The sequence below is a fragment of the Mirounga angustirostris genome, unplaced genomic scaffold (genome assembly GCF_029215605.1).
Source record: "Mirounga angustirostris isolate CCGP_5_RB_7025 unplaced genomic scaffold, mMirAng1.0.hap1 SCAF_2, whole genome shotgun sequence".
NCBI lineage: Eukaryota > Metazoa > Chordata > Mammalia > Carnivora > Phocidae > Mirounga > Mirounga angustirostris.
In genome coordinates, this window is record NW_026991710.1 from 57,531,348 (window position 1) to 57,558,635 (window position 27,288).

The 27,288-nt window shown below is 38.6% G+C and overlaps 1 protein-coding gene and 1 long non-coding RNA gene across 7 annotated transcripts in view; one reads left to right on the forward strand and one right to left on the reverse strand.

Moving 5' to 3' along the window:
- Positions 1 to 27,288, reverse strand: part of ADAMTS3 (ADAM metallopeptidase with thrombospondin type 1 motif 3) — a 251,241-nt gene that overhangs the window by 14,904 nt on the left and 209,049 nt on the right. For all 6 annotated transcript variants that reach the window (XM_064584560.1, XM_045881036.3, XM_064584563.1 and 3 more), the window contains 12 exons: positions 25,501 to 25,657; positions 24,648 to 24,753; positions 24,111 to 24,254; positions 23,337 to 23,469; positions 21,214 to 21,327; positions 18,855 to 19,000; positions 17,487 to 17,662; positions 16,117 to 16,250; positions 13,955 to 14,078; positions 9,569 to 9,649; positions 7,716 to 7,879; positions 2,617 to 2,782 (listed from right to left, as the gene is read on the reverse strand). In XM_064584560.1, coding sequence (XP_064440630.1) covers positions 2,617 to 2,782; positions 7,716 to 7,879; positions 9,569 to 9,649; positions 13,955 to 14,078; positions 16,117 to 16,250; positions 17,487 to 17,662; positions 18,855 to 19,000; positions 21,214 to 21,327; positions 23,337 to 23,469; positions 24,111 to 24,254; positions 24,648 to 24,753; positions 25,501 to 25,657 — 1,645 coding nt within the window. The remainder of the gene's footprint in view (positions 1 to 2,616; positions 2,783 to 7,715; positions 7,880 to 9,568; positions 9,650 to 13,954; positions 14,079 to 16,116; positions 16,251 to 17,486; positions 17,663 to 18,854; positions 19,001 to 21,213; positions 21,328 to 23,336; positions 23,470 to 24,110; positions 24,255 to 24,647; positions 24,754 to 25,500; positions 25,658 to 27,288) is intronic.
- Positions 1,937 to 16,967, forward strand: LOC135363596 (uncharacterized). Its single transcript, XR_010409416.1, has 3 exons — positions 1,937 to 2,058; positions 2,628 to 2,806; positions 16,842 to 16,967. It is a non-coding gene; the product is annotated as an uncharacterized LOC135363596 (long non-coding RNA).

The following is a 27,288-nucleotide window of genomic DNA, read 5'->3' on the forward strand; positions in this document are numbered from 1 at the left end:
CAAAGGAGCACAGAGGGGAGGGTCTCAACTTAGCCAGAGGAGGGGCAGGAACTGCTCACAAGATCCGCACTTCTTGATCAGCATCTTCAAGTTCAAACAGTGTTGGGTAAAGGGAAGGAAGCAGAAGAATACTCCAAGCGAAGGAAAGGACACGTTAAAAATGGCAGGTCTGTTTGAATGGCTGAAGTTTCCTGTGTGAAGGGGATAGGAGATAGGAAAGAATCTAATCCTAAAAGCCTCAAGTGCCAGACTAGTGTTTGGACTTTTTATCTTGGCAGTCACAGGGAGTTTTTGAAGGTCTCCCCACTCACCAACCCTGACATCTGTAAATAATTAATTAATTAAATTTAAAAAAAAATTCCAAACCTACAAAAATGTTGTAAGGAAAGCACAATGAACATTGTTATGCCTTGCGGCTAAATTAACCTTGTATTACGTGTCACTATATTTGAGGTGCATACGTATATATTTTTACATATATAATAGCTTAATTATAATATGCAATATATATAATATACATAAAATTTTGCCAAACCCTTTGAGAGTAAGTTGCTGGCATCCTGATCCTTCACTTGTAAATACTTCGGCATACTGCCCGTAACAAGTACATCTCCTACATAATTCTTAAAACGAGAATATTTAACACAGATATAGTACTATTTTTTTTTTTTAAGATTTTATTTATTTATTTGAGAGAGAGAATGAGATAGAGAGAGCATGAGAGGGGGGAGGGTCAGAGGGAGAAGCAGACCCCCTGCTGAGCAGGGAGCCCGATGCGGGACTCGATCCCGGGACTCCAGGATCATGACCTGAGCCGAAGGCAGTCGCTTAACCGACTGAGCCACCCAGGCGCCCCAGATATAGTACTATTATCTAATATACAGACCAAATTCAAAATTTGCCAGTTTCCCCTATCATGTTCTTCATAGCAATGTTTTCCCAATCAAGGATTATGCAGTGCATTTAGCTGTCATGGAATTAAGCAGGTATAGTTTCTGAGCCTCTTTTTATCTTGGATATTTTTGAGATGTACAGGCCATTTGTTTTGTAAAATGCCCCACAATTGAGGTTTATTTAATTGCCTCCTAGTGATTAGATTCAGGTCAAAAACGCTTTTGACAAGAATACTACATAAATGATTCTATGTCTTCAGGACAACACATTAGGAGGCTACAAGATTTAAATCAGACAAATACTATAACTACTCATTCGGTCATTCATTCAGTCATTCATTCAAGATTACCCTGGAAATAAAGGAAGAGAAGAAAATCAAATTAGCTGACTAGTTAAAAGACTTTTGCAATAATCTTCCCTTCCAAAATCATGAAGGAAACCTGGTGAGGAAGGAACAGATGTGGTAGATATTAAAAAGGTGTGTCTGACAAACCTTGTAACCAAGTAGATGCTGAGGGAGCAGCAAAAGAGAAGATTCAAATTAAACATGCATTTTGTAATGGATTAAGTGTCATATTAAATAACTAAAAGCATTTTATGTCCCGTCCACCTCAAAAAAAAAAAAAAGGCCTCTTTAAAAATACATCCTTGGGGCACCTGGGTGGCTCAGTCGGTTAAGCATCTGCCTTCCACTCAGGTCATGATCCCAGGGTCCTGGGATCGAGTCCTGCATCAGGCTCCCTGCTCAGTGGAGAGCCTGCTTCTCCCTCTCCCTCTGCCCCGCCCCTGCTTGTGCTCTCTCTCTCTCTCTCTCTCTCGGTCAAATAAATAAAATGTTTAAATAAACAAACAAATAAATAAATAAATAATACATCCTTGAATTTAGAATTATAAAATAAATGGTTGATGCATGCATTCCCTACTCTGAATAATTTTTTTGTTCTCGGTTACTCAGCATGACTCAGCCCTTTGCCTTTTCCTGCCTGTTGAGGAAATTCCCTCTAGACCAGCTCAGTTCTGGAGTGTTTATTGTTCAGAAGCAGAGGAATGGATGAAGTGAGAAACTGAAAAACTCTGCAAATGGCTTAATGGGATTTACTGGAGAAAGGGCAGAGAGGCAGCACAATGGAGTAAGAGCGTGTAGCCAGAAGCCAGACCACCTGGGTCTGTATCTTAGGGTCTGGGCAAACTACTCCTCCCTGTCCTTCAGTTTTCCAATCACTACAACAGAGATAATCATAGTGCTGACCTCACAGAGCCATTTTGAGTATTCATGCACTAATATAGAGAACATTTAAAACATTTAAAACAGTACCTGCTACCTGGTACAACTAATAGCTCTTTTATTACTAACACTGATAGAAAAGAAATGCACAGATATGGAAAGCAAAAGTGGAAAAGAAGAATAAAGGCCAGAACCACAGGACACTGCATTTGGGAGAGTTTGGGAAAAGTAAAGTCATTAAAGGTACCACCATATGAATATGAGGGAAAAGGGCAAGAGGATTTTAAGAAGGTTTACCGTTGTTAGGAACAGACTCCCATCCTTTGTAGATTCAGAGATTTCAGTAAAAATGCTTTGTACTTATGTTTTGGTTGTTATGTTTGGTATTTCTCAGATTATGGCCTCAATTCGAGGCAATCTTTAAGGGTTTTCCCTTAAAGGCCATAACTGGCCTTCTATGAATTACACTGAACGTACTAAATGGGTTCAATTGTTACCTCCACCACAGGGTTTGGAACACTGAGACCAGCTCTTCAAAGCCCACTCAAAAGTATCTAATTCTTCTTGGATGACATTGTTGCTGCTGATTGTAGGTGCAGAATCTTCATGAATGATGTACTTATATGTCAGGCTGGAGTGAGTATCGTTCTCCTGAGGGATGATCTAATGGATACGTGAAATAGATAGGTAAGTCACCTGAAGGGGTTTTACATTTTCAATAAAAATGATTACTATTTCAGAACAGTTGTCCTATTAAAGCTGGAAAGCTTTCAAGCAGTTTCTAAAAATATAATGTTTCTGTTTCTATCAACTAAAGTACAAGGATGTTCTGTTTAAGAAAAAAAAATGTAAACATATAAAACTTTGACCATAAAAAATATGAAAAATAGAGTTATAAGAGTTTATATAATAAAAATAATACATTTTCAATGAGATTCACTGTGGATTTCCTTAAGTTATATATCTCCCTACTGCATTTGAAAATTATTCTTTAAAATAACTGTTTTGTCATAATGACAAAGATAATAATGTTCCCTCCAGAAAATGTACACATTATGGAGAAATTCAAAGAAAATGAAAATTGTCCAGGATTCTACTAAACCAGAGAAAACCAAAGTCACTTCTAAAATGAAACTTTTAGAAATAGCTTTTGTTTGAGAAATCGAGCAATATTGAACCCACTAGGATGAAGGATTTGGTTATCTGGGTTCTTTTCTCTGTTTTTCCCTTAGTTGTTTTTAAAACAACATTACAAACCAAGCATTGACCCTTACACTCTAGCCAGATGCCTACAGCTTCCAGCCCCAGACAGCTATTGCCATGCTCTTGGGCTCCCAGCCTGAGGTTCCAGCCCTTTAGAGAGGAAAAGAAAGGTCATGGTGATACAGCAGTGCTTGTCCACAACCCCACTGTCCTAGCTACAAATCTCCTCCTTGTATCTCTAGCTCACGTTGTTCCCTGTGGGCGCCCAGCTATCAGTGGACAAAGCCCTGAGGTAGGCTAGCATGGCGGTTAATGGCAGGGCTCTGAGGCCAGACCCCTGGGCCACCAGAAAAGACTGCAGTGTAATTATGGGAGTGAAATGGACCTTCTGAGCTCCAGCCATTCAAACTTAATAAAATTTTGATTAGTGTATATTTTTGCTATAAAGTTATATAACCTATGAAACAGAATGATAGAAATAAACGCACAGAAACATGAATAATTTTTGACATAGATGAAAAGATACCTTAATGGAAAAAAAGACCTTTTTTTTTCAACAAATGGTACCAGAACAAGTCATTGTGGTGGCTTTAAAAATGTGTCCACAAACCCTTTGATATTTTCCCTCTCAATGAGTAGGGCTTAATTCCTCTCCCCTTCAGTGTGGTCTGGACTCAGTGACTTGCTTCCAGCAAACAGACAATGGCAGCATGGATGGGATGTTACTCCCAAGATTTGGTTTAAAAAGATGGTCTCTGTCTTGGCTGCACTCTGTCACTTGGATCACTCATTCCAGTGGAAGCCAGCTGTCATGTGATAAGGACCCTTATGAAGTCTAAGGAGAAGCCCATGTAGTGAAGAATGCAGGCCCACCAGCTACCACATGGGAAAGCTTAGAGGCAATCTTCTGAGGCCTTCCAACAGCCCTGTGATTGAGCAGGGAAGCAGATGTCCCCGCTGGAGCCTTGGGGAGACCAGCCACAGTTACCGGTGACCTCATGAGATGCCCTGAGCCACAGCTAGCCATTTCAGCAGCTCCCAGTGGCCTGACCCACAGAGGCTATGAGATAATAAATGCCGGTTTGTGTTTAGCTAAGACATTCAGGGTGATTTGTTATGCAGCAATAGGTAATATAGACATCCACGTGCAAAAATAAGAACTTGACACATCACACAAAATTTATATAAAAATCAACTCAAAATGTAAAATATAAAACTATAAAACTTTTAGCAAAAAATAAGAAAATGCTCTAACACTGGATTAGGCAGAAATACACACATCACACCAGAATCTTGATCCATAAAAGAAAAAAAACTGATAAATTAGACTTCAGGATAGTTAAAATATTTTGCTCTGTGAAAGACACTATTAAGAGAACAAAAAGAAACTACAGAAGAAAATATTTGACAAACCATATATTTCATAAAGGACATATCAAGTATATATAAAGAACTCTTAAAACTCAACAAAAAAGATAAAACAACCTACTTTATGACTAACATAACATAATAAAGTAAAATTTAAAAAAAAAAAACCTATTTTAACAATGGGCAAGGGCGCCTGGGTGGCTCAGTTGGTTAAGCGACTGCCTTCGGCTCAGGTCATGATCCTGGAGTCCTGGGATCGAGTCCCGCATCGGGCTCCCTGCTCGGCAGGGAGTCTGCTTCTCCCTCTGACCCTCCTCCTTCTCATGCTCTGTCTCTCATTCTCTCTCTCACAAATAAATAAATAAAATCTTTAAAAAAAAAAAACAAAACAAAACAATGGGCAAAAGATTTGGACAGACACTTTGCCAAATAATTTTCAAAGAAAGAAAAAACATCCTTGGGATTGAGTGGGGATATTTGGTTTTAAATTAGGATAATATTTTTTATAGAGAATTTGATAAATTACATACAGAATCCAATAATATTTTTCAAACCAGGTAGATGTCTTCTGCTTTCATCCATGAGGGAGTAATAGAGTTGCCTTGCTGATATTAAAAGCAATAAAACTGGACAGAACAGATGAGGGAACTTTTTTGGGGGGGAGGGCAATGAATAATACAGCAAAGAACAGTGATGCTGTGAGAAAGAGAAATAGGCCAGGTCCTGGCTTCCTGACAGGGTCAGGTTGTGGGCCCTGCACAGGGAGCATGAGCCTAAGCCAAGACAGCAGTCTCAAGGAGCTGAGGAGATGGAGAGTGGGGTTTGGAACTTGTAGGCAGGGCCCTAAAGAAGAAGGCGCTGCACAGAGGGATGACCCAGAAGCTGCATGCATCCGAGAGGGAAGGCTGGTCTGTGCATGCCCAGGCCAAGACACCATGATGTCTACCGGCGAGGAGCTGCCGTGGGGCTGGGAGTGGGACAGAGACACCCAAGGTCAGGTGGCGCTAGGGAGATAAGAGTTCTTATCTAGCCAGATGAAGAGGCCTCGCTAACACTTCAGGTATTCAGCTAAAGCATCAAAAAGGCCATGCTATAAGAATAAGGACAAACTTGAAACAGATCAGCCCTAACAAAGAAAAAATCAGGCTTCACAGATCAGGAGGAAATGACAGCCAGAACAAAACCCCACAGCCTGAAAAGAAGGCAACCAAATGCCCTACAACTTACCAACTATATAATTGGTATACACTTAACTATAATTCCAGTATACATTTAAAAAATTGTAAGAAGCAGGAAAATGTGACTCATAATCCAGAAAAAAAAAAAAAAAGCAGCCCATAGAAACAGACAACATGAAGACACAGGACTTAAAGGAAACGTTAGACATAATGAGTGAAATATATGGAAATCTCAGCATAGGAATGGAAATGATATTTTTTTATTTAAAAAAAAAAAAAAAAGGACCAAATGGAAATTCTAGAAAAGAAAAGAACACCATCTGACATGAAAAATTTACCGGATGGGCTCAACAACAGATTGGAGACCACATAAGACACAGTCAGTGAACTTGAACACGGCTCAATAGCAATTATCCAATCTGAAGAGCAGAGAAAAAGTGATTACAGAAGGATGGACAAAGCCCAGGAGGCGTATGGAACAATTTCAACTGGGTTAGCATACGTGTAAACGAGTCCTAGGAGTGAGAGATGGGGGAAAAACGCACTTGGCACACAATGGAAAATCAACACAAATTTGGTAAAAAAATAACAACAACAACAACAACAACCCATCAACTTAGATCACCAAGATGCTTGGTGAACCCCAAGCCAGATACAAAGAACCTCACAAACTAAGCGTATCACAGTCAAACGGCTTAACAAACAATGAAACAAAACAAAAAGATGAAGAGAAAATCTTTAAAAAGCAGTCAGGGAAAATGGAAACCTCACATGCAGAGCAGCAATATGAACGGGGCTGACTTCTCATCATAAATGATGGGTTGTAGAAGATGAACGTTATGAGTCAAAAGAGAGCTCCTGTATGTTGGCCCCTACTTCGTTTGTTTCTTCACAACAGGCTGAGAGCCTTTAGCTCAGACGCCTGCTAGCACCAAACTCAAAGTTTTACATACCCAATTCTTTTCAGTGCAGCCCAAACAGGCGTATTTTTAGCCAGTTAGAACCTGCTTGCTTAGCAAACCCCGAAGAAACTGCACTGGCCATTTGCTAACTATAGAGGAGTCTGTGGCTGTCAGGATCCCAAGCTGTTGCTGTTCTTAGGAGACTCCCCACTGTGCTGCTGATTGACATCCCCTCACCAAAAACACCCCCTCTCCAATCCCCTCTGTCCCAGGAGTTCCCTTCTGCTTCTCTCCAGTAGCCGACCTGCAAACCTGTGAAGGGGTCGATAAAGCCAGTGCATGCTACTGCCACCTTGTAGTCACATCTACCTCCCTAATCGGCCCTCCCATTCCTTCAACTCCCCTCTAACAGCGTAAGAACATCTTTAAAGTGCTAACACACGCACGCACAGCACTAGCTACCAAAATGTTTATACCTGCTGAAGATAACCTGCTGAAGATACCTTCTAAGAATGAGGGTGAAATACAGATATTTTCAGATAAGTGGAAGTTGAGAGAATTCTTTGCTAGCATGCACACCCACACCGCACGAAATGCTAAAGGATGTTCTCTAATCAAAGGTAAATGATACTAGATGGAAAGTCAGATTTACAGGGAAGAAGGAAGAGCATCAGAAATGGCAAATATGTGGGTAAATATAAAAATCTATCTCATCTTTTGTCTCTAACAGATAATGGATTACTAGAAGTCAGGAATCATAATACTATGTTATTGGGTTTATAATGTACATATAATAAAATATATGACAAAGTTGCACAAAGAGTAGAGAGGGGCAGATAAAAAACAAGCAACTGACTAGTCAATGTTCAAGGTAAAAGTGTTTTCAGATAAATTAATTATAAAATTACAGAACCAACTACATAGTAAACCTGTAATACCACATACCAAAACAATAACAGGATCGTGTAAAGGTCCATCTGTGTGAAGAGTTTCAATGTCATCTTCAATGTTATAGTCCCATTCCACACCAAGATCTATGAAGGTCCGCGACTTGGCTTCCTCCCCTTTGCCATTTAAAATATAGTGGCCTGTAGCCTGGTTCTTAATAGCTAGAGGGAGAAAAATGGGTAACCGACATACATTTTATTTGATCATATTACAGGTTTGATGACCCATAGCAAGTCTATCCCTTTCTATAAATGAAAGACTGTTTATTAGCATCAAAGCAATCAAAATGAGTGTTAGTTCTGATAGGACTCCCATTCCCTTCATTCGGCCTTCAAAATCCTCAAGCAGCACTACTAACTAGTCAAAATAGCAAGATGGTTAAATAAGGGAGATAAAAATTGACAAATATTCCCATTTGAAAGGACTGTCAAAGAGGTTAACAGTTTCTAACCCATTCCTGTATATTTCCTCAGAAAGCTGGGAATATTTAGAAAATTATGGATACTTCTATAATCATTTGTGCTAAGATAGCACATAACATAATGTGCTACTGTGTTATCTCTTTCAAGTTAGTAAAAGTATTGATAGGTATCCAACATAGTTGAACTAATTTTTAGACCAACAATTAGTTCTTATGTTTGTGAAATTCGAAGGCCACGTCCCTACTTACTATGGCTAGAAAAAGCTGTTTATTGGTGATAGAGTTCTTAATGCATTATTGATCTACTATATATTATTTTAAAATGCTTTCTCTAATAGATAAAACATAACAAATTGGATTTCAAAGTTTGGAGGTATTTACCAGCATATAATAAGTTAGAAAATAAAATTTCATGTTATTACCATTCCTGAAAATGTGTAGATAACATGAGTAATTTTAGTTAAATACATTTATTCCTCTTGAGTTTTTTTAAACTATCTCATGTTTCCAAAGTTAATAATCTGAGTTCTAGGACAAAAAAATAAGAGAATATGAATTATTGGAAAAAGAACTATGGCTGACTGCTAGATCATTAAGGAATCTAGTAGTGAATTTAATTTAAATACTAAAAAAATTCTATGAAACACCATAAAACAATTCATTTTTTAAGTCACACATTTAAAAGAAAAGCAATTTGAGACAAATTTTCATGGGGTTGACAGATGATGCTTTCATTTCAGAGAACTTCCTCGTGCTTTAATAGGTCAGGGAATATGTGGAAGTCATGCTTACATTTGTACATACACTTTGAAAACAAACCCCTTTAGGATAACATTTTTATGTGATCCTCTCGTAAAGGAGGAAAAGAATTCTAAACAGCCATGCAAATGGATCCACATGTGCCAGGCAGAAACTAGACACATCACAGATACTCGCTTTTCAGTAAAAGAACTTAAAATGCAATAAAAGTAAGGAGAGGCATATAGTATGGCATCAACCACAATATCAGAACTAATTTGCCAACATAACTATGGCAAATTTTTTTTTCTGATATTCTTCCTTAATTTAGTGCATTTTATTAACATATTTATTTTCCTCATTCCCTAATACAGAGCAAAAATGCATAATAAACTTGTTAAATAACCTTTCTTCATATAAATAATGAACCAACCCAGGTTTCACCAAAAATTAAAGCTCTATTTTTGAATATTTTTTGTTTTAAAGAAAGAAGAGTGGGGAGAAATGACCAACAAAAACCACATAGTAATGATTTATATGGAATTCTGAATCTTGCATATCTATGTATACATACACATATACATACAGATACACATACATCTACACACACATATATATCTCTCTCTATATGATTTCTTTGACATTTCTCTAAGTGCATGCTAAAGCAAAGCCAGCAGACAGAAACACTTACCAAGAATATGAGGAGAAGCCTCGTCTTCTTGGATTAACACATGTCTAGCACCCGGGGGTATATCAAACATCTTAAGGTACCCTTTGCATGTGTAGTAAATATTGGAGAAAGCAAAGAAGAAAACAAAAGCAACAACCATGGTTAGCCGAGCATGAAATTCTTACTGCTTCTGCATGCAGAAGAGGGCATCCATAAACTCAAAGAAGCAGTTTCAGGAATGAACTTCAAAGCACTGGTAGTTTTTGTGACAACTGGCATGAGATTAGAGGAAACCCTTTTTTTTTTTTTTTGGTATTAAGAGGGGGGAGTTAATCTTATTTCTAACCTATCAGTCATTTATCTTGTATTGAACTGTGAATTGTGTCAACAACAATTCAGGCAAATTTCCTGTGTCCTTCTATGTGAGTTTAGGTTTTCTGTTGTTGTTGTCATTGCTGTTAAATTTATTTATTTATTTATTTATTTATTTATTTATTTATTTATTTATTTATTTATTTATGAGTATAGATGACACACATAATGTTACATTAGTTTCAGGTGCACAACATGGTACAACATGGTGATTTGTCAAGTTTATGTTTTCTAAACCACTCTTTTGAAGTGGGGCCAGTTTTTAGCATACTTAGTTGGTGAACTTCTTGAGATATTTTATCTGTCTGTATATTATTTTAAAAGCTTCAGGGCAAGTATAGATAGCTAAACTTCTAATTAATGAAATATCTTCATATTGAAAGCCTGCTTTGTTCTAAAGAGATTTTAAAAGAAGGATCAGTGAGTGGCTTTCATTTTTCTTGTGATCAGCCATTAATTTTAAAGCCTTGAACAAGTTTTATTATGGGAAAGTTTTAAAGTATATTTTTTAGATTTGACCAAACCATTTGGTTGGAAAATGCCGCAAGTTACTTACATTGCCTTAAAAATGTGCCCTAAACTCAATCTTCTAATCTAGAAATCATGAAATCAATATGCTTAATGGATTGCCTTGGGTTATAAAATCTTATATCAATCCTATTAGAGTCAATGTCATATAAAACAAATCTTAGTATTATCACATGTCCTAAAAATTATCTTAAGATCACTTAGAATTAAGATCCTAACTTTAAATCAACAATAGGACAAGTAGAAATCAAGACGTTTTATCCAGGAAATATAAATTAATATAGGGAGATGATGCAACTGACACCTTAGATATGAAACATTCAATTCACATACTACAGGATGAGTCTGACAGAAATTCAGTTATAAATACACAATTGTCAATGTTCTCAGAAAGAAGTATGTTTGTCATTTCCATATGGACAATAACTATCTACCTGTGGGTAGATTTACTCAACTTTTTCCCAATATTTATTACTGTCTTAACTCAATGGCATAGTCATTTTGGGGTCAGGGTTTTCAGTACCTGAATCTGGGTAAAGTCGAGTCCAGGAACCGTAGCATGTTTGTCTGAGTGTGCAATGGCTAGACGGAACATGTTTAAGATGCCGACCAAGCACAGCAAAACAGCTTGATGCCATTTATGGATGCCCATCTTTCTGCAGTTTGCTACAACTTACCCAGTACATTTTTAGCTTCCCTTGTTTCAGCAAGAGAAATATTACGAGCTCCTTTGGGTAAAGTGAAGGCGCCTCTTGTCTTCCCTTAAATAGAATGTTTTTAATTAGTGAAGGTTTCATGTTTATCAAAGTCTTGCTGGTTCACTGACTATACTATAAGCTATGTAGATTCTATTAGGTAAGATATCAAATAATTTGGTAATTTTATGTGTTGAAGTCAAAATGCATTTTTAATAGTTAGCTAATGCCAATAAAAAGTTAATAGTCAATGAAAGTAAGACTAAGAATGAATGAGAAATGATAAAGGTGATTGGAAGTTGAATACTTGCAGATTTCATTTTCCAGCAACTTGAATTCTGTATGGCACCTCTTGCTTAAATGTTTCCCTGTTGGAAAACGTTAATTAGTCTATTGAGTGACTATGATAACACCAGTGCAGAGAAATGGGTGTTAGATTATCTTTGAACAGTCTGAATCTGTACGACTGAGGAAACCTTTCTTCTCTCCTCACCTTGAGTCGCAGGTTTAGTCTAATTTTTGGCGTATCTGAAAAAAACGCACCACGACCTCACACCACAGAATGGATGATTAATGGATGGATGATTATGGCAAAAACTTTTTTCTTTACATTAATTTACTCTGGAAATAAAATAATATGAGTGATTTTATACCAAAAAGAATAATATAGCTGCCATAGAGAAAGCACAGTTAATTGCTTCACAATAAGATGAAGAAAATTACATGTTACTCCACCAAAACCATAATATATCATTTTAATTCTGTGAATGTTCTTAAAGTAATATAATCAGCCAGAAATGGCAATATTTGTTTTTTAACCATTTAACTATTAAATGATCACAAAGGAATATCAAAACCATCAGTAATGAAAGATACTTTGGAGTGACCCTGTCCCACTCAATGTGTCAAAGAGCAAAACTGGTCTGTGTGCACTTGGCTTGCACTGGGCTAGCTGAGGTCTAACGAGAGTACAAAGAACTTAGAGATTATTCCATTTGGATGAAGACTACCTTTTTTATACTTTCTCTTCTCCTAAAAGGGAAAATCACCGCCATGACAATGTGCTCAAAGTAAACCAGTTTCTTATCTTTATTTTTGTTTTGTCTTATTTTATCATTCTACCAGAGACTATACCAACTGAGTGGGGATGATGAAAAAGAAGCTTCTCAAGGGAAGCACCACATCAAATTTATCTTTAAATGTTGAATTCCCAGAGACATTTTCCCCATAAATGCTTATTGAATAACTGAATAACATTTGTCACAAACTAAAAAAGATCATCCAGTAATAAATGTTTGTATCCAAATCTCTTATGAAAATTCCAGTGAATGATTATGAAATGACTCATAATTTTACATATTATTTCTGCTTTTTTTTTTTTTTCCATCTGCTGAAACTTCATTGTATGCCTAAGTCCAGGTCACTGACTCTAAAATAAACACTAACATTCACGCACACAGTCATACCTCAGGGTTGTTTTTGGTTGTGTACCTAATTTTGTGTAATATAAAACTTTTAAAATCATGTGAAATATGGAGTCTAGATTTGTAGATTTATAAATAGGATGAACTTGTTCACCTTTAAAATAAAAGAAGCAAAGCTCATGCAATATTTTAAAAGTTGTATTTAAAATTTTGTGATTTTGGGGGCGCCTGGGTGGCTCAGTCGTTAAGCGTCTGCCTTCAGCTCAGGTCATGATCCCAGGGTCCCGGGATCGAGTCCCACATCGGGCTCCCTGCTCGGCGGGAAGCCTGCTTCTCCCTCTCCCACTCCCCCTGCTTGTGTTCCTGCTCTCGCTCTCTCTCTCTCTCGGTCAAATAAATAAAATCTTTAAAAAAAATAAAAATAAAATAAAATTTTGTGATTTTTTTTTGTAACTTCTGATCAACAATTTATGTGAACAGAAAATTCAAAATAAGCCTCAATTCTAATAATTAGGTCTAATGTATTTTATTAAAAACACAAAATAGTTTTTGTATTTATTAAAAACAAAATAGCCTGGGTGGCTCAGTCAGTTAAGCGTCCGACTCTTGATTTCTGCTCAGGTCATGATCTCAGAGGTCGGGAGATCAAGCCTTGAGCTGGGCTCCACACTGAGTGGGGAGTCTGCCTGGGATTCTCTCTCCTTGCTCCTCTGCCCCTTCCCGCTTGCACACACGCTCTCTCATTCTCTCTCAAAATAAATAAATAAATAAATAAATAAATAAATAAATAAATAAAGTAAACAAATAAATAAAGTAAACAAACAAATAAATAAAAACACAAAATAAAACAAAACACATATTTTAGCTAACTACTATAATTGAAATTGATTTTATTTGTTCCTTATTTAAGTAGACACTCTTTCATCATGGATGCCATGGAGCATGAATTCAGTCCAAGTGTTTTTATTTTTGTTTTTGGTTTTTAGTTCCTTAAAAGATAATCTGAGGGTGTCTGTGTGGCTCAGTCCATTAACCGTCTGCCTTCAGCTCAGGTCATGATGCTGGGGCCCCACGTCGGGCTCCCCAAACAGTGGGGAGTCTGCTTCGTTCTCCCCAAAGACCGGGGAGTTTGCTTCTCCCTCTCTCTCTGACTCTCCCCCTTCTGATGCTCGTTCTGTCTCTCACGTGCTTGCTGTCCCTCTCTCTCTCAAATATATAAATAAAATCTTAAAAAAAAAAAAAAGAAAAGAAAAGGTAATCTGAATAAAAATAAATCAGCAGCTAATTTTTTGTTATGTTTATAGGGAAAATGCTACATTCCTAAAAGAAGTCTCAAAAAGTATAAATCATGGAGAAGGATACCAAATTCATGAGAGACCTCATCTTACCAAGCTTCTTGGGAGTTCTGGTAAATGTCCCCTTTATGGTTCGACAATGAGAATTATCTCCTCCACAGACGCCACACTTATCCTCAACCTTAGTAGAACCGATTTCTTTATCACAGCCCACTTTCTGGAAAGAGAAGATGTTAAACGTGACTAATTTCAATGTGCCAAGTGAAGGTCAGCATCCTAGACAAGGACAAACCATTTGTTTTACCGTGAGCCCACAGTGACACAGTCTGACCAAACCTTGACTCAAGCTCTGACTTTTTTAATGCCTCAATCTTTTTGAAGAGCTACTATGAAGTCAGATGACTTGTACTCTAGGTTAAAATCTACTCTAGGATACATTCCCCCAGTCTAATTAAATATTTACCCCATCACACATAGTCATGACCCATCGCACATTTATTAAGCGCAGATATTGTCGTTGATGCTGAAAAGACAAAAAGACAAAAAGTGTTTTTCCCCTGTTGCTCTCCTATTTGGAAAGATGAGTAATAAAACAATGAGCTGGGCATTAGCATAAGCTTTATAAGCTGGCTAGGGATGCAAAACAAAACTTTACAAAAAATAAAATAAGACGGGGCGCCTGGGTGGCTCAGTCAGTTAAGCGTCTGCCTTCGGCTCAGGTCATGATCCCAGGGTCCTGGGATCAAGTCCTGCATCGGGGTCCCTGCTCTCTGGGGAGCCTGCTTCTCCCTCTCCTCCCCACTTGTGCTCTCTATCTCTGTCTCTGTCTCTCAAATAAATGAAATCTAAAACTAACTAACTAACTAAATAAATAAAATAAAGACGAAATCAGAGAGGGAGACAAACTGTAAGAGACTCTTAACTCTAGGAAGCAAGCTGAGGGTTGCTGGAGGGGAGGGGGATGAGGGGATGGGGTAACTGGGTGATGGAAACATGATGTAATGAGCACTGTGTATTATATAAGACTGATGAATCACTAAACTCTACCTCTGAAACTAAAAACAAACCAAACCAACCAAGAAACAAAAAAAACTTTATGAAGTGCTGGATATTTTCATAAGGCCTGTTGAAAGGCATTTCAAGAATGCAGAGGGATAAAAACAGAGCCATGGAAATTGTATGCTCATGGAAAGTGGGTTCTGAGAGCAATACTGAAGCCATGTTTAAGCCAATGGAAAGTTAGTACTGTATGAGAGGGGAAGAACAGTGAAAGATTTGCAAAGCACAGGCCATGAAAGACCTCGAATATCAGGCAGAGTTTACATTTTCACAGGAACTTAACAGGGAACCACTGAAGGTTTTCTGAAGTGGGGCAGGCCCCTTCATGGAAATCAGTGCAGGTTAAGGGGACATGATAGGCCACTGCACTCAGAAGTTTGGAATGAAAATGGGCAGAGACAATGATGACCACACGTTTGATGTACTGTGGGAGGGTGAGAGATGGACAAAAGTCAGATTCTACTTTCAGGGGAAATTCATTTCAAATGTGAGGTCTCTGCATTCTTGAGATTCATTCCTACAACACTTTGGTTGTGCTGAAGTGAAGAAGAAACAGGAGTAACACGTTCAGTTAATAAGGCTGATTTCATATCAATTCAACTTGGGAACACGAACAAGAAAGTCAACTGCAGTTTTTTAAAAAAGAGTCTCAGTGGGGCAAAACCCGGTTTTTGCATCTTCGCCTCTTTTGTTCTGAGGTAGAATTCAGTGTTTAAACTTAGAATCAATTGGAAAGTAAGAGAGAGAGCAGGAGAGACAGAGGGAGAGAGAGAATTTCTATTATTTTTTAAATAAAAGATAAAATACATTTAGCATTGCGTTTTTGAAAACAGCTCTGTAGTGGAAAAGTAGATGACTACTAGTAAAATACTCAAAGCAAAAAAAGGCACTATCCATCCTGAGCTGTTGTATCCCCCAGCCAGAGGGATCAGAGTAATTTAGAAAAGGCAACTAGCTGGAAGAGGACGAAACCATATTTACATCTCAGTTCTGCCAATAGCCAAACATTGATGTGAAAAGTGAAAATTTCTACCGCATTTGGTTTAGGTCTCCTCAGCTACTCCTAGATTCTCATTTTAATGTGATTTTACAGATAAGACAGGGTTAAGATCTTTTGAAAACATGCGGGTGAACGACAGTCAAAGCAGAATTGCACAACGGCATAGGAAGCTTCCAGGGATGCCCTGTGAACTCACCACACACTCTCCCCGCACACATATGCTGTATGGATCTTTGTAAGAACAGTGCGTTCCATCCAGCACCAGCTGTTTCATATACACCACATCTCCAGTCTCTCTGGATTGGCAGTAAAGGTGGCATCTTTTCTTGGCTGCAAAGATGGAGGATTAAATCGACCATGTACATAAAGTGACATATTTGCACACTACAGTGATTTTATTTTTAAAATAGAGTTTCCGCACGATGTCCTGAAAACAAAACACTGTATGAATAAATAAAAGAAAGAGTAGCAGAAAAGGATACGTATTTGGCTTACAACTGATCTAAACTGTGAAACTTCTGAGAGTGAAAAGTGGCTGAATTAATAACTGCATAGGAATGACTGGGACTGTCCCAGGCAAAGCAGGTTGGACGTCAACCATGGATTTAACCACAGCTCTTCAATAAACTTTAATTCAGAACCAATTTCATTTTAGTGACACTTAGAGAATTAAAAGCGTTTCTCTTTTGTTTGAACCGATGACCTAGTATGGTTTATGCCTCATGAAGGATCTCATTAGTCAAATGTAATATAATTTACGTGACTCGCTTCACTGAAACAGATAAAAAATAATGCATTTCTTCTTAATGCACTGCAACTTGGAATTCCTATGTGGATGCAATCTTTCCTTTAAAACAGCTTTTAAACTGAACTTGGCAGTGTATTGAGTCATATGGTAACCATGTCACTATTTTGTTTCAGCCACCCAACTACGAAGTACGGTGAGACATTCCTATTAAAGAGGGCACGTTCTGCATGGAGCGCCGGGTGTTATATGCAAACAATGAATCATGGAACACTACATCAAAAACTAATGATGTAATGTATGGTGATTAACATAACATAATAAAAAAAAAAATCAGAGGTACGAAGTGAAACACTAACAGGGAATCCCCAAGTGTCTTTTCTAATAACTAGCGTCACGGTACAAAAGTAAAAGGTTATGATGTGCCTTTTGTTCTCAAGTCATGATCTTCTTCTTGTTTCTCAGTTGTAAAGGAAATGTGGTGTTTCCCTGGTGATTTGGAAAGGAAAGATCACAGTATTCCAGAGCGTTTCCTAGTAGAAGGATGTCAGTCCAACGAGGAAACACAACATGTCTCCACGGGTCTTTTCAGCAGTGACAGTGGGAATGCCGTTGGCCAGGAACTAGCCCACAGTCCTCACCTCTCTAGAGAAAGGACCTAGCTAGCCTTGTTCTTGGAAACCCAGCAGGACTTACCCCTATAAACACCAAGTTTTCTAATTTACCAAGTAAGGACCCAGAGTCCCAGGGATTGGTGTTGACAAGGCTTACACTCTGAGTCCCCAACCACACAGTGGGAAGGACAGCGAGCATCTACTCACAGTCGGGGTGTTCATATGGCAACCAGTGGTGCTTGGTATTCTGGAATTCGAAGTGCGAGTTACGCTGTTGGCACTGCTGAGCTCTGAAGTCCTCAAAGTGTTTTGGGCATTCTTCTGTATTACAAAGCTGGTGCTCAAAATTAACACCAGGACAATCCTGACCACCGTTGATGGGCCTAAAAGAAAAGACAACATTGAAAAAGGCCCTTTGGCTCTGGGCCAGCAGTTGAAGCTTGCAGACACAGTGCTGGAAGGCAGAAAGCCAGAGCTGCTGAGCTGCGGGCACAAAGGGAATGAACTCATGCTTCCTAATTTCCATCCCTTTCCAAAAGCACCATCCTCCCCCTATGTGTGTTTGTCTGGGACGGGGCGGGGAAGTGGGGACCAAAAGCTCAACTTAAGTCAGCATTTCAAACAGTGTATTTTGCATGCACAGTGAAATATATAAAGAAATTTTAAAAAACATATGTATGGACCAAGGAAAATTATATTTCCTCCCATGCATAAAACATGTACATGTAACCCAAAGACATTTGATCACAGCTCTATGTCTTAGTTTTCTCCTGTGTAGAATGCGAAAAATAATCCCATCTTTCTTAGAGAAACATGGAGAGGACTGCATAAGGCAACATATTTAACATACTTACAACAGAGCATGGCTCATAGTGAACTTTAGCTGCCCTTATGATAATTTTTATTGTTTATATTACTCCCACTAATACTACCAGCATCTCTTCCCGTGAAAACAGGTATGTGACATTTGATATTTTTCATGAAAAACTTTCTCAGAACCATCCTGCTGCCAGAGACTGAAGAAGCCGCTTTTCTTACATGGTAAGCCCTAGACCAGAAAGAAGGTCCTGAGTTTTTGCTGAGCACGCAAGAGGGATTCACTCTGTTTAGTCTGAGTGAGTGAATAGGGAGCTGTTCCCCCAGTTCCTTGGTCTCCTTTCACCCTCTTTCTGTGGTCCCGCTCGGCTGTGTTGCTCCCCTAAGCCCGGAGGGAGTGAGCCCCTGGCTGGAGCTGCTCCCGGCTCTGCCAGGCTGACACACCTGGGCTTCCTGCAGTGGGCCCTCCCAGCGTCAGGGCCCCGGCCAGCACAGGGACGGGCCTTCCCTGCCTAGCTCCTGAAGACTTCTAAATAGCAACGGCTTCCAAAATCTCTAATCTTCGCTTGAGCCTCATCTTCACCGTTGACGACTCTTCCCAAGATTGATGAATGGAGATCTATCCCAAACAGACACTTAAACCCCTGGTTTTCATGTTTTGTGTTTGACATGTACTTCGTGACACAGAATATTAATAACAGCATCCTGGAGTGTTTTCTGTCTATCCAAAAATAAGTAGAATTGCAGGAGCTTACTCACGTGGGATTATTACACTGGCGTGTTCTGAAACGGATACCAGTTCCGCATGTCCGGGAACAGGAGCCAAATTTGGTCCAGGATCCCCAGCCGCCATCCTGTTTTTGTTGATTAGCGTTCTTCCACATGCAGTGGCCCTTGTAGCACCACTGAGGAAAATGACAAAAGGCAACTATGGAAATCATGCCCAAGCCAAAGCCCAAGTTACTACACACCACCACCAGTTAAAGGCCTTTATTCCTTTTCTCCCCCCAGGTAAAGATGCACTTAAAATGAACCCAGTTCAATTACAACAATAAGGTACCCTACAGAGGATAACTTAGACTTGTGTTTTTAAGTACAACATGAAAAAAAAATCATTTACTCAGACAAGTTTTTAAATGACACATGTATAGTGACTATCAAACAAAACCAGTAAGAATGATCTGAGGACCCAACTTGCATTGTAGGTACTATTCTACCCTTCAACCCTCATTAGCTAGATTACCAGGGTTTTTTAAAAAATACACGCCTTTGCTTTGGAATTAATTAACATATCTGAACATATACAGTGTTCAAAACACTTAGGTATGTTTCTAAATTTTCTTTCTTTTTTTTTTTTTTTTAAAGATTTTATTTATTTGACAGCGAGAGAGGGAACACAAGCAGGGGCAGTGGGAGAGGGAGAAGCAGGCTTCCTGCAGAGCAGGGAGCCCGATGCGGGGCTCGATCCCAGGACCCTGGGATCATGACCTGAGCCGAAGGCAGACGCTTAACCATCTGAGCCACCCAGGCGCCCTGTTTCTAAATTTTCAATCACAATGATTCTGAGAGATTCTGTTATCTTTACATCTTTAGATGAGGAATATTGAGACCCAGAAATGACCATGAAGAGGACAAGACCAACTGACCAGGAAGTAATTAAGTGGGAACTAGTGAACCTTGATACCACAGAGGCGCCTAGCTTATAGTACCCAGGACACAGCAGGTCCTCAACAGGTATTAGTTCTTTCCCCTTTCAACATTTTGACTTCCTTTTTTGTCCTACCTACAATAAAAATGTTTCTTAATACTCAGATTTGGTAAATTTAAACATGACACGAATATATTTAGAGAAATTGGATGTTCAGAGTTGACTTACAGGATATATTTTTCATAAAGCAAAAATGAATCAACTCATTGTCGCTCTTGTTTTTTCAGTCAAAAGTTTGTAAATTGAATTTTTCCAGAGCAACACACTGTACGTAATATGTTTAGCATAATACCTAACAAAGTTTAAACACCCATAATGGCAGATTTTATTTTTATTATTATTATTATCATTTTTATGCTTGTAATTCTCAGAGCAAATACAGTTCATATACATTTGAAGTAGAGCTCTAAATGGCTTTAAAAGAACTCAAAGCTACATAAATTTTCCTTGCCACTTCTAGTCCTATCTACAATATCTTATTTCCAAACTAGTCATGGCTCTTCAATCTGAGTTCTTAACATGCCTTTGTTTTGGGTTTGGTGATCTTTCCCCTTACGAGTAGCATAGATTGGCCCCTGGCCACTTTCTGAGCATTCAATCTTGACTACACAATTTGAGATTTAAAACCTCTGGGCATCTTTCCCCAAGGAGCAAGGCCAAATCTTCTGTATAAATTCACATGACTTTATTTCTGGACAACTTTCACAAGGAGTGGGACGCCAGCAAGTAAATCAAATCCCATTAGCAGGGGCCCAGATATTCTGCTGAACTGCTGCTTCCTATTCTATCAGGAATAGCCAAACAGTGATCTCAAAGATGGTAGGTCCTAATCCCCCAAATCTGTAAATATCCTTATTTGGAAAATGGTCTTTGCAGATGTGATTTGGTTAAGGATTTTGAGATGGAGAGGTGATCCTGGATCATCCAGGTGGGCTCTAAATGCCAGCACAGCACATGTATTCCTATAGGAGAGGGTCAGAGGGAAATTTGCACACAGAAGAGAAAGGGACATTGTGGTCAGGGACGCAGAGACTGGAAGGGTGCAGCCACAAATCAAGGAATGCAGGCAGCCCCCAGAAGCTGGAAGACTCAAGAAGAGATCCTCCCCTAGAGCCTCTGGGGAGAGTATGATCCACACAACTATTCTGGCTCAGTGAAACTGATTTTGGACTTCTGGCTCCTAGAACTATAAGAGAATATCATTTCTGTTTTTTTCAGGAACCAAGGTTGTGTGTGGTAATTTGTCATAGAAGCCGTAGGAAACAATGCTAGTGCATTATCATAATGAAACCCCATACACCACGGTTGGTATAAGAAGGGCTACAGCAGGGGTCATAATTTTCCAGGTTTCTAAGGATGATTATGATGAAACCTAGATTAGATTTTCATTGTATAAATAGATATACTCACTTTTCCAGCAGCACATTCAGTCCCATCAAGTGGGGGTCCCTTTTTTGTCTTACAAAAGTAGGGATTATCAGGATGGCTACACCACAGCTGTTTACATGGGTCAAATGTTCGGAACTGGAAGAGAGAGAATCAGGATCTCAATGAAATAGAGATGGCATGTCATACCAACATATATCTGAGAGTATCTTCTGGACACTTTCTTCATGTCATGTTCCTTGGGTATTTTAATTTTAAATTAACAGTCATAGTTGTGGCATGATAAGAAAAAAAAAAAATACTGCCTAAGAATTAATTCCAAGGAAAGAATACTTTTATTCTGCTTTTCTAAAATATCAATGAGAAAAAATAATTTCTCTGCGATTCTCTGGCTGACTTCAACATTTCTGCATACCATTTCTATTTTATGGTTTTCAGACAATATGGGAATTTTAAAGAATTTGTAAATATTATGACCATTTTAAATATGAAAACTTATTAAGATGGTTTTGCCCCTCTCAAGTTATCAAAACTGCTTCTCTTTATCCCTGTAGTTATGAACCGGCCAGATTATAAATAATACTGAGCTGATTAAAAGCATAAAATATTTATAAGTCTTCCTACGTGAGATAAGGTGTCCTAGGTGTAACAAAATCTCAATACATTCATGTAGTTTATAACGTACTTTCCATATATTTAATCCTCAAAACAATCCATTACTGAGACTGTAAGTTATAAGGTAAGGCTTTAGTTACGGTTATACGTTATAAGTGAGATAGTAACAGTCAGACTAGAGTCTTAGTATTCTTATTTGTGAGAATTTTTTTTCCTAAAATACCACATTATAATATCCAAATGGATGTAGAAGCACACATATTTGTGTGTGGTCTTTACTTGTCTGATCTCTTTGTAACTAGAAACATCTTACCATTATCTAGATTTGAAAAAAAAAAAAACAAATACCAGTTTATCCACATATTTATTGCTTACAGCACTAATTACCTGAATATAGCCTTATGGTCATAGCTTTTATTTTTTTTAAATTGTACTCATTTTGGACCTGGGGTTTTTTTGTTTTAATCCCTATTACTTAATGCAGAAATTGTACTTTTCCATGACATTGAGCCAAAGCTTTAGAATTCTCAGGTCGAAAGCATTAATGCAGGTAATGAGGCGCTGACAGCATGTACCTTATACACAGACCAAATGGCTGTAGACAGCTCTATATGGAAGATTTCAAACAGCAGATCAACTTCTTTTCAGTATCTTGAAATACTTAATTTTTTGCTCTAACATATAAAGCTTGCTCCAACATATAAAAAGCCCCTCCTCTCTCCCCCCCCCTTTTTTTAATGAGCTACTAAAGCTCAATGTAGAAATTTAGTGAAACATAGCCCTAATGTGCACAGCCACATGGAGGACTGGCTTCACTGGACCCCATTTACCATGCGCCTGCATCGTGCTAAGCACTGTGATTATGGTATCAGATTTAATCCTGATCCCAATTCTATGAGATAAATACTATCATTATCCATATTTTACACCCAAGGAAACTAAGAGGGATTGAATAAAGTGCTCAAACTCATACCTTTAGTAAGTATGAGATCCAGATTCTGACAGCCCACCTAGCCTGAGTATGAAACCCATATTCCTGACCTTCATGTTATACCATAGGACTCTTCCATAAGAATATACGAGGATGACCCTTCCCTATGGTCACAGCCACATGAAATCCTGGCCAACAAACTGATGAAAAGCAACCAACTAAAGGCTTAGAAGTCATCTCTGAAGGTCACAAAAACTAAGGGGGCAACAGGGCATAAAGCTTTAGAGCCTGACAATCTTAGTTTCAATGTCTAATTCCCCTATCGACCAGACGCATGATTTAAGCAAATCGCTTAATCTCTGTAAATCTTGGCTTTTTCATGTGTAAAGTAAAAATATACCAGCTCCCATCTAGTCTGCTAAGGATTAAATAAGATAATATATTCGAAGCTTTTAGCTTCAGCACATAGTGACACAACAAACACAAAGTCATTGATCGATGCTGTTCCGCTTGCACCAGTGAGTCCATAAAGCTCACCAAATAGGAGCTATGCAAATAGATTTCAAGATGCAAAAATCTCAATTGACTGTGAGTGACATACCGCAGTGCACATTTTATAACCAACCCCAAAGTCAAAACGACATTGCTCATCCATAGAGTAATTGATTCCAGGAAGTTCTGGGAGTTTGGGCCAATCATGTTCAAAAGGGTCATCAAGGAGACAGTCATAGGAACTGTAGAAAGGAAAATATTTCATGTCGTTAAATGTTCATTTTTTTTTAACACATCCTAATGAAAAACTATTCTTAGGTTACAGACTCTGGAATTTCATCCGATCATATAGCAAGATCACAGAGTCATACCTTTTAAGGTTTTTGGTTTCACTTCCATTCAGAAAAAGACCCATCATCCTTATTCATCCCCCAAAAGAGGCCAAACATGGCTCAGGAATACAGTAGAATTGTGACAGCCTTATATTCATGGCCCTCGCGGGACGCCCACACAGTATGGTGGTGCAGATCCCGGCCCCTATCCTACAGGGAATATGCGGCACTCTCTGCAGGCATCACATGACCGTCCTCTCTCTCCTCATCCCCAACTCACGTTTGACCACCCGTCAAAGATTCCATAAGGAGTTTACTGAAAGGAGACCACAGTTAAAAATTCTCTTAAATTCTAGGCTTACGGCTTAAAATACTGTGATTACATTATGGGATCATTGTGCCAAAAGCTCTGAGTCATAAGAAAATGTTTATCATGAGCAACAATTCTCATTCACTGGGAGTTTGGTTAAGATTGAGGTCCTAAAAGACAGTTTCACGTCTGTGTTATGCTACGACATAAATGCTCTCAGGACACGCAGAAGGGGACGTACTGGATGTATCTCTTCAGTTCTTGGCCACTGCACCGGGACCAGTGGTAACGATGAAACGCTGCTTGCACCAAGGGGGCCATGACACTCCCCATAGCGGTCTCATCACCACACCTGTTGCCTTGTCCGTCGTGCTCCATTCCCAGCCTACAATAAAAGTGAGACCTCACCGGTAAGAATCAGAGGGGCCCGTGGATTTTGCTTGATTCCACTCTTGGAAATAAATTCAGGGGAATGTGTGTTTTATAAACTAACGTGGCTTTTGCGGAGGAGTCCCAGAGACTGTGAAAGAGAGAATAATCTGACAGAAATGTCTTTCTTGTCCCATAGCTACGGAAAGCGCAGGGGTATCTCTCTGCAAGCCAGAGTCAGTTATTTAGTTTCAGTGCGTGACCTCTTCCCTGTTTTCAGCTCCTCACACTTGGCAAGGAATGAGAGTTGCATGCTGGCATGTACTCTGCCCAAAGTGTGAACAATACTGAGAGAAGTAGGAAAGAAAAGACCTTTTTTTTGGCTTTATAGCTGTCAACAGTGACTTACACATGGCCAGTCTCATGGGCTACTACAAAAGCAGATGAAAAACCATCCTCATGATTCAGGGTACAGCTTCTCACTGGATGACACATGCCTGTGACTGGAGCATATCCTGTAGAGAATAACAATTACTTTTATTTTCATTTTATGAGAAAGCCCATTAAGAACTACTACTGGACCTTTGCCTAGAAAAAAAAAAAAAGAGCTTTTCAGGAAACAGAGGCAGTATTATTGTGCCACATTCTCTTGGGAAAGCCACACACAGGTAATGGTCTCTAAAAAGATTCACTGGGTCTGCGTTTTCTCCTTCCCTAAGGGAAGGAACTGCCTGGGGTTACTATTCTGTTCTGCCCACCAACAAAGCCCTGTCTTTCTGTTTTTAGTGAATGGTCCTTCCTATGATGGTACTGATAAAGGGAGCCAGAAATTCCATCAACATTGAAAAGAACTCATCAGTCCACTTTTTTTCCGAAGTCTGCATCAGAATTTATTAGATAAATGGAAGCTGACTTTGGAAGAAAGCTCTTTGGCAGCAATCATTTCTCATGGCATCTCCTTTTCCTTTCCGAGCAGTTAGTGGAAATCACACTGCATTTTACAGCATCCCCTCCACACCCCAAATGCACAGTCATTATTTTAAAGGCAAGTATAATATATTATAGCATTTAAGTGGCATTTAACATCGTGAATTCCACAAGTCACTGGAAGCAATAGAAAGAAAGTGTATGCCTGGCTGATGCACGGTGGAAAGTGGTGCATGGTGGAAAGGGAGCTGAACATTTGAACAGACTCCTTGATTTAGGATTATTTTTTAAAAGTCATGCCCTTAAGTTTTTCTTCTGCATATTAATAGAAATACCTTGCATTCCAGCAGGTCCAAAGTCTTGCCTGGTTAAGAAAATTGCATGATCGTGGTGTTCAGAGTGGTTCGGATCAGACTTTTGTTGTTGGCAAGCCCAGCGACACACGTTCTCCAAGCTCCTGGATGGGTTTCCCCTTTCAATGAGGCTGATGGACTAAGAGGAAACAGTGCACTGAAGAAGTGCATAACACTTTCCCAAAGGCTTCCTTTCGTCACTTGCTCTGAAGTCAACATTTGGGAGTGTAATATTTCAAAGATGTTCAATATTATTATTTAGGGCTTATGCATATATCTGCTCTTATTTGGGAATTCTAAAAGCCCATGAAGGTCAATCAAGATCAATGGGACCTGTGTGAAAAGGTGACTGACACATTTATGGGAACATGTAACTCTGACATTTGCTATCATGGGGCAACTCAATGTTAATCATTGGGGTAAGAATTCTAGTAGTCCATTTCCTAATTCAGCTCAGATTTCTTAGTTTTATAGATATCAAAAACAATAAAAAAAAAAAGAGGAAAAGATTCTAGTGTGAGACTTATCCAGAGTTGTTAAAGTGAAAGGTCTTTAGTTAAAATTTTTATTTTTATTTTTATTGGCCCAGAATTGATCAACAAATGTGAAGAACATACATTCTTCAATGATCTGGCAAAGCTGGTCAAATCTTCATTTCAGGAGGTGGTCAAATTACATAAACCTTACACTGAAGAAAGCAACTCCCCCCTTTTTTTAACCTCAGAGCGATGAAGAGAGACTCTTATCTGGCAAGTTACAAGCAATGGATTGACATTGCCTGGAATGTTGCTACTACCACATTATGATCAGGAGTTAAAAGTTCAGAGGGAAAAGGGCCCATCCTTTAAGAACCCAGTATCCATACTTCCCGGAATAGTTCTGATAGAATAAGAAATGGAATTTGGAACCCCAAATTAGTCTCTACTTGCCTGACCGGCTGAGAGTTTTGTTACATTTCAGCAAATATCATTATCAGTGTTTACATTCTGAATAAAATTAGCTTGGTTTATTTCATGCTGATCACATACTTCTCCAAACAAATCATATAACAACCAATTGAAGGCTGTTAACATCTCCAGCTGGAGTTGACTTGTATTTAGTGTTAGTAACACAAAGTAGGTCAGGTTTATGGAATACAGTAAAGATCAATGACACCCTCTCATCAGAAAATGATAAGTGGGTGTTAAATACATAATGAAATGCAAACACATGGATTTTTTTCCTGTTTGCTAAATGCATGATTTCCTTAGTATTTCATAATCAGGAGGATTAATTATGGGAGGGGGCATGTAATCTTAAATATCAAGAAGATTGCCAAGTTAGGCACTTTCTCAAAGGAAGAAACCATGGTTATCCATTCCATTATTTCCAAGGACAAGGACACATCTACTGCCATTTTAAAGCCAGCTGAAGTTAGTTACATTACATAAAATTCCTACCGTGTGCATTTTGACTTAGCTTTTTGTTTTCAAAAAGGATTAAAGCTCTTCTCAGTGAATATCCACTGTATACTTCATTTTTCTTAAGTGGAACGATATACATGTAAAATATCGTTTTTAACAAATCATGAGAGAGAAAGGATCTCTGCTATTTTTCTTCACTGATATATTCAAAGCACCTAGAAAGCATCTGACACATAGTAGGCACTCAGCGTAGATGTTTTGAAGGAATAAACGGTTCACGAATTTGACAATAATGGGAGACTGAGGAAATTCTCTTTCCTCACATTGGCATCCATTTGTTTTCACCCATATAGTCATACCTAGTGCC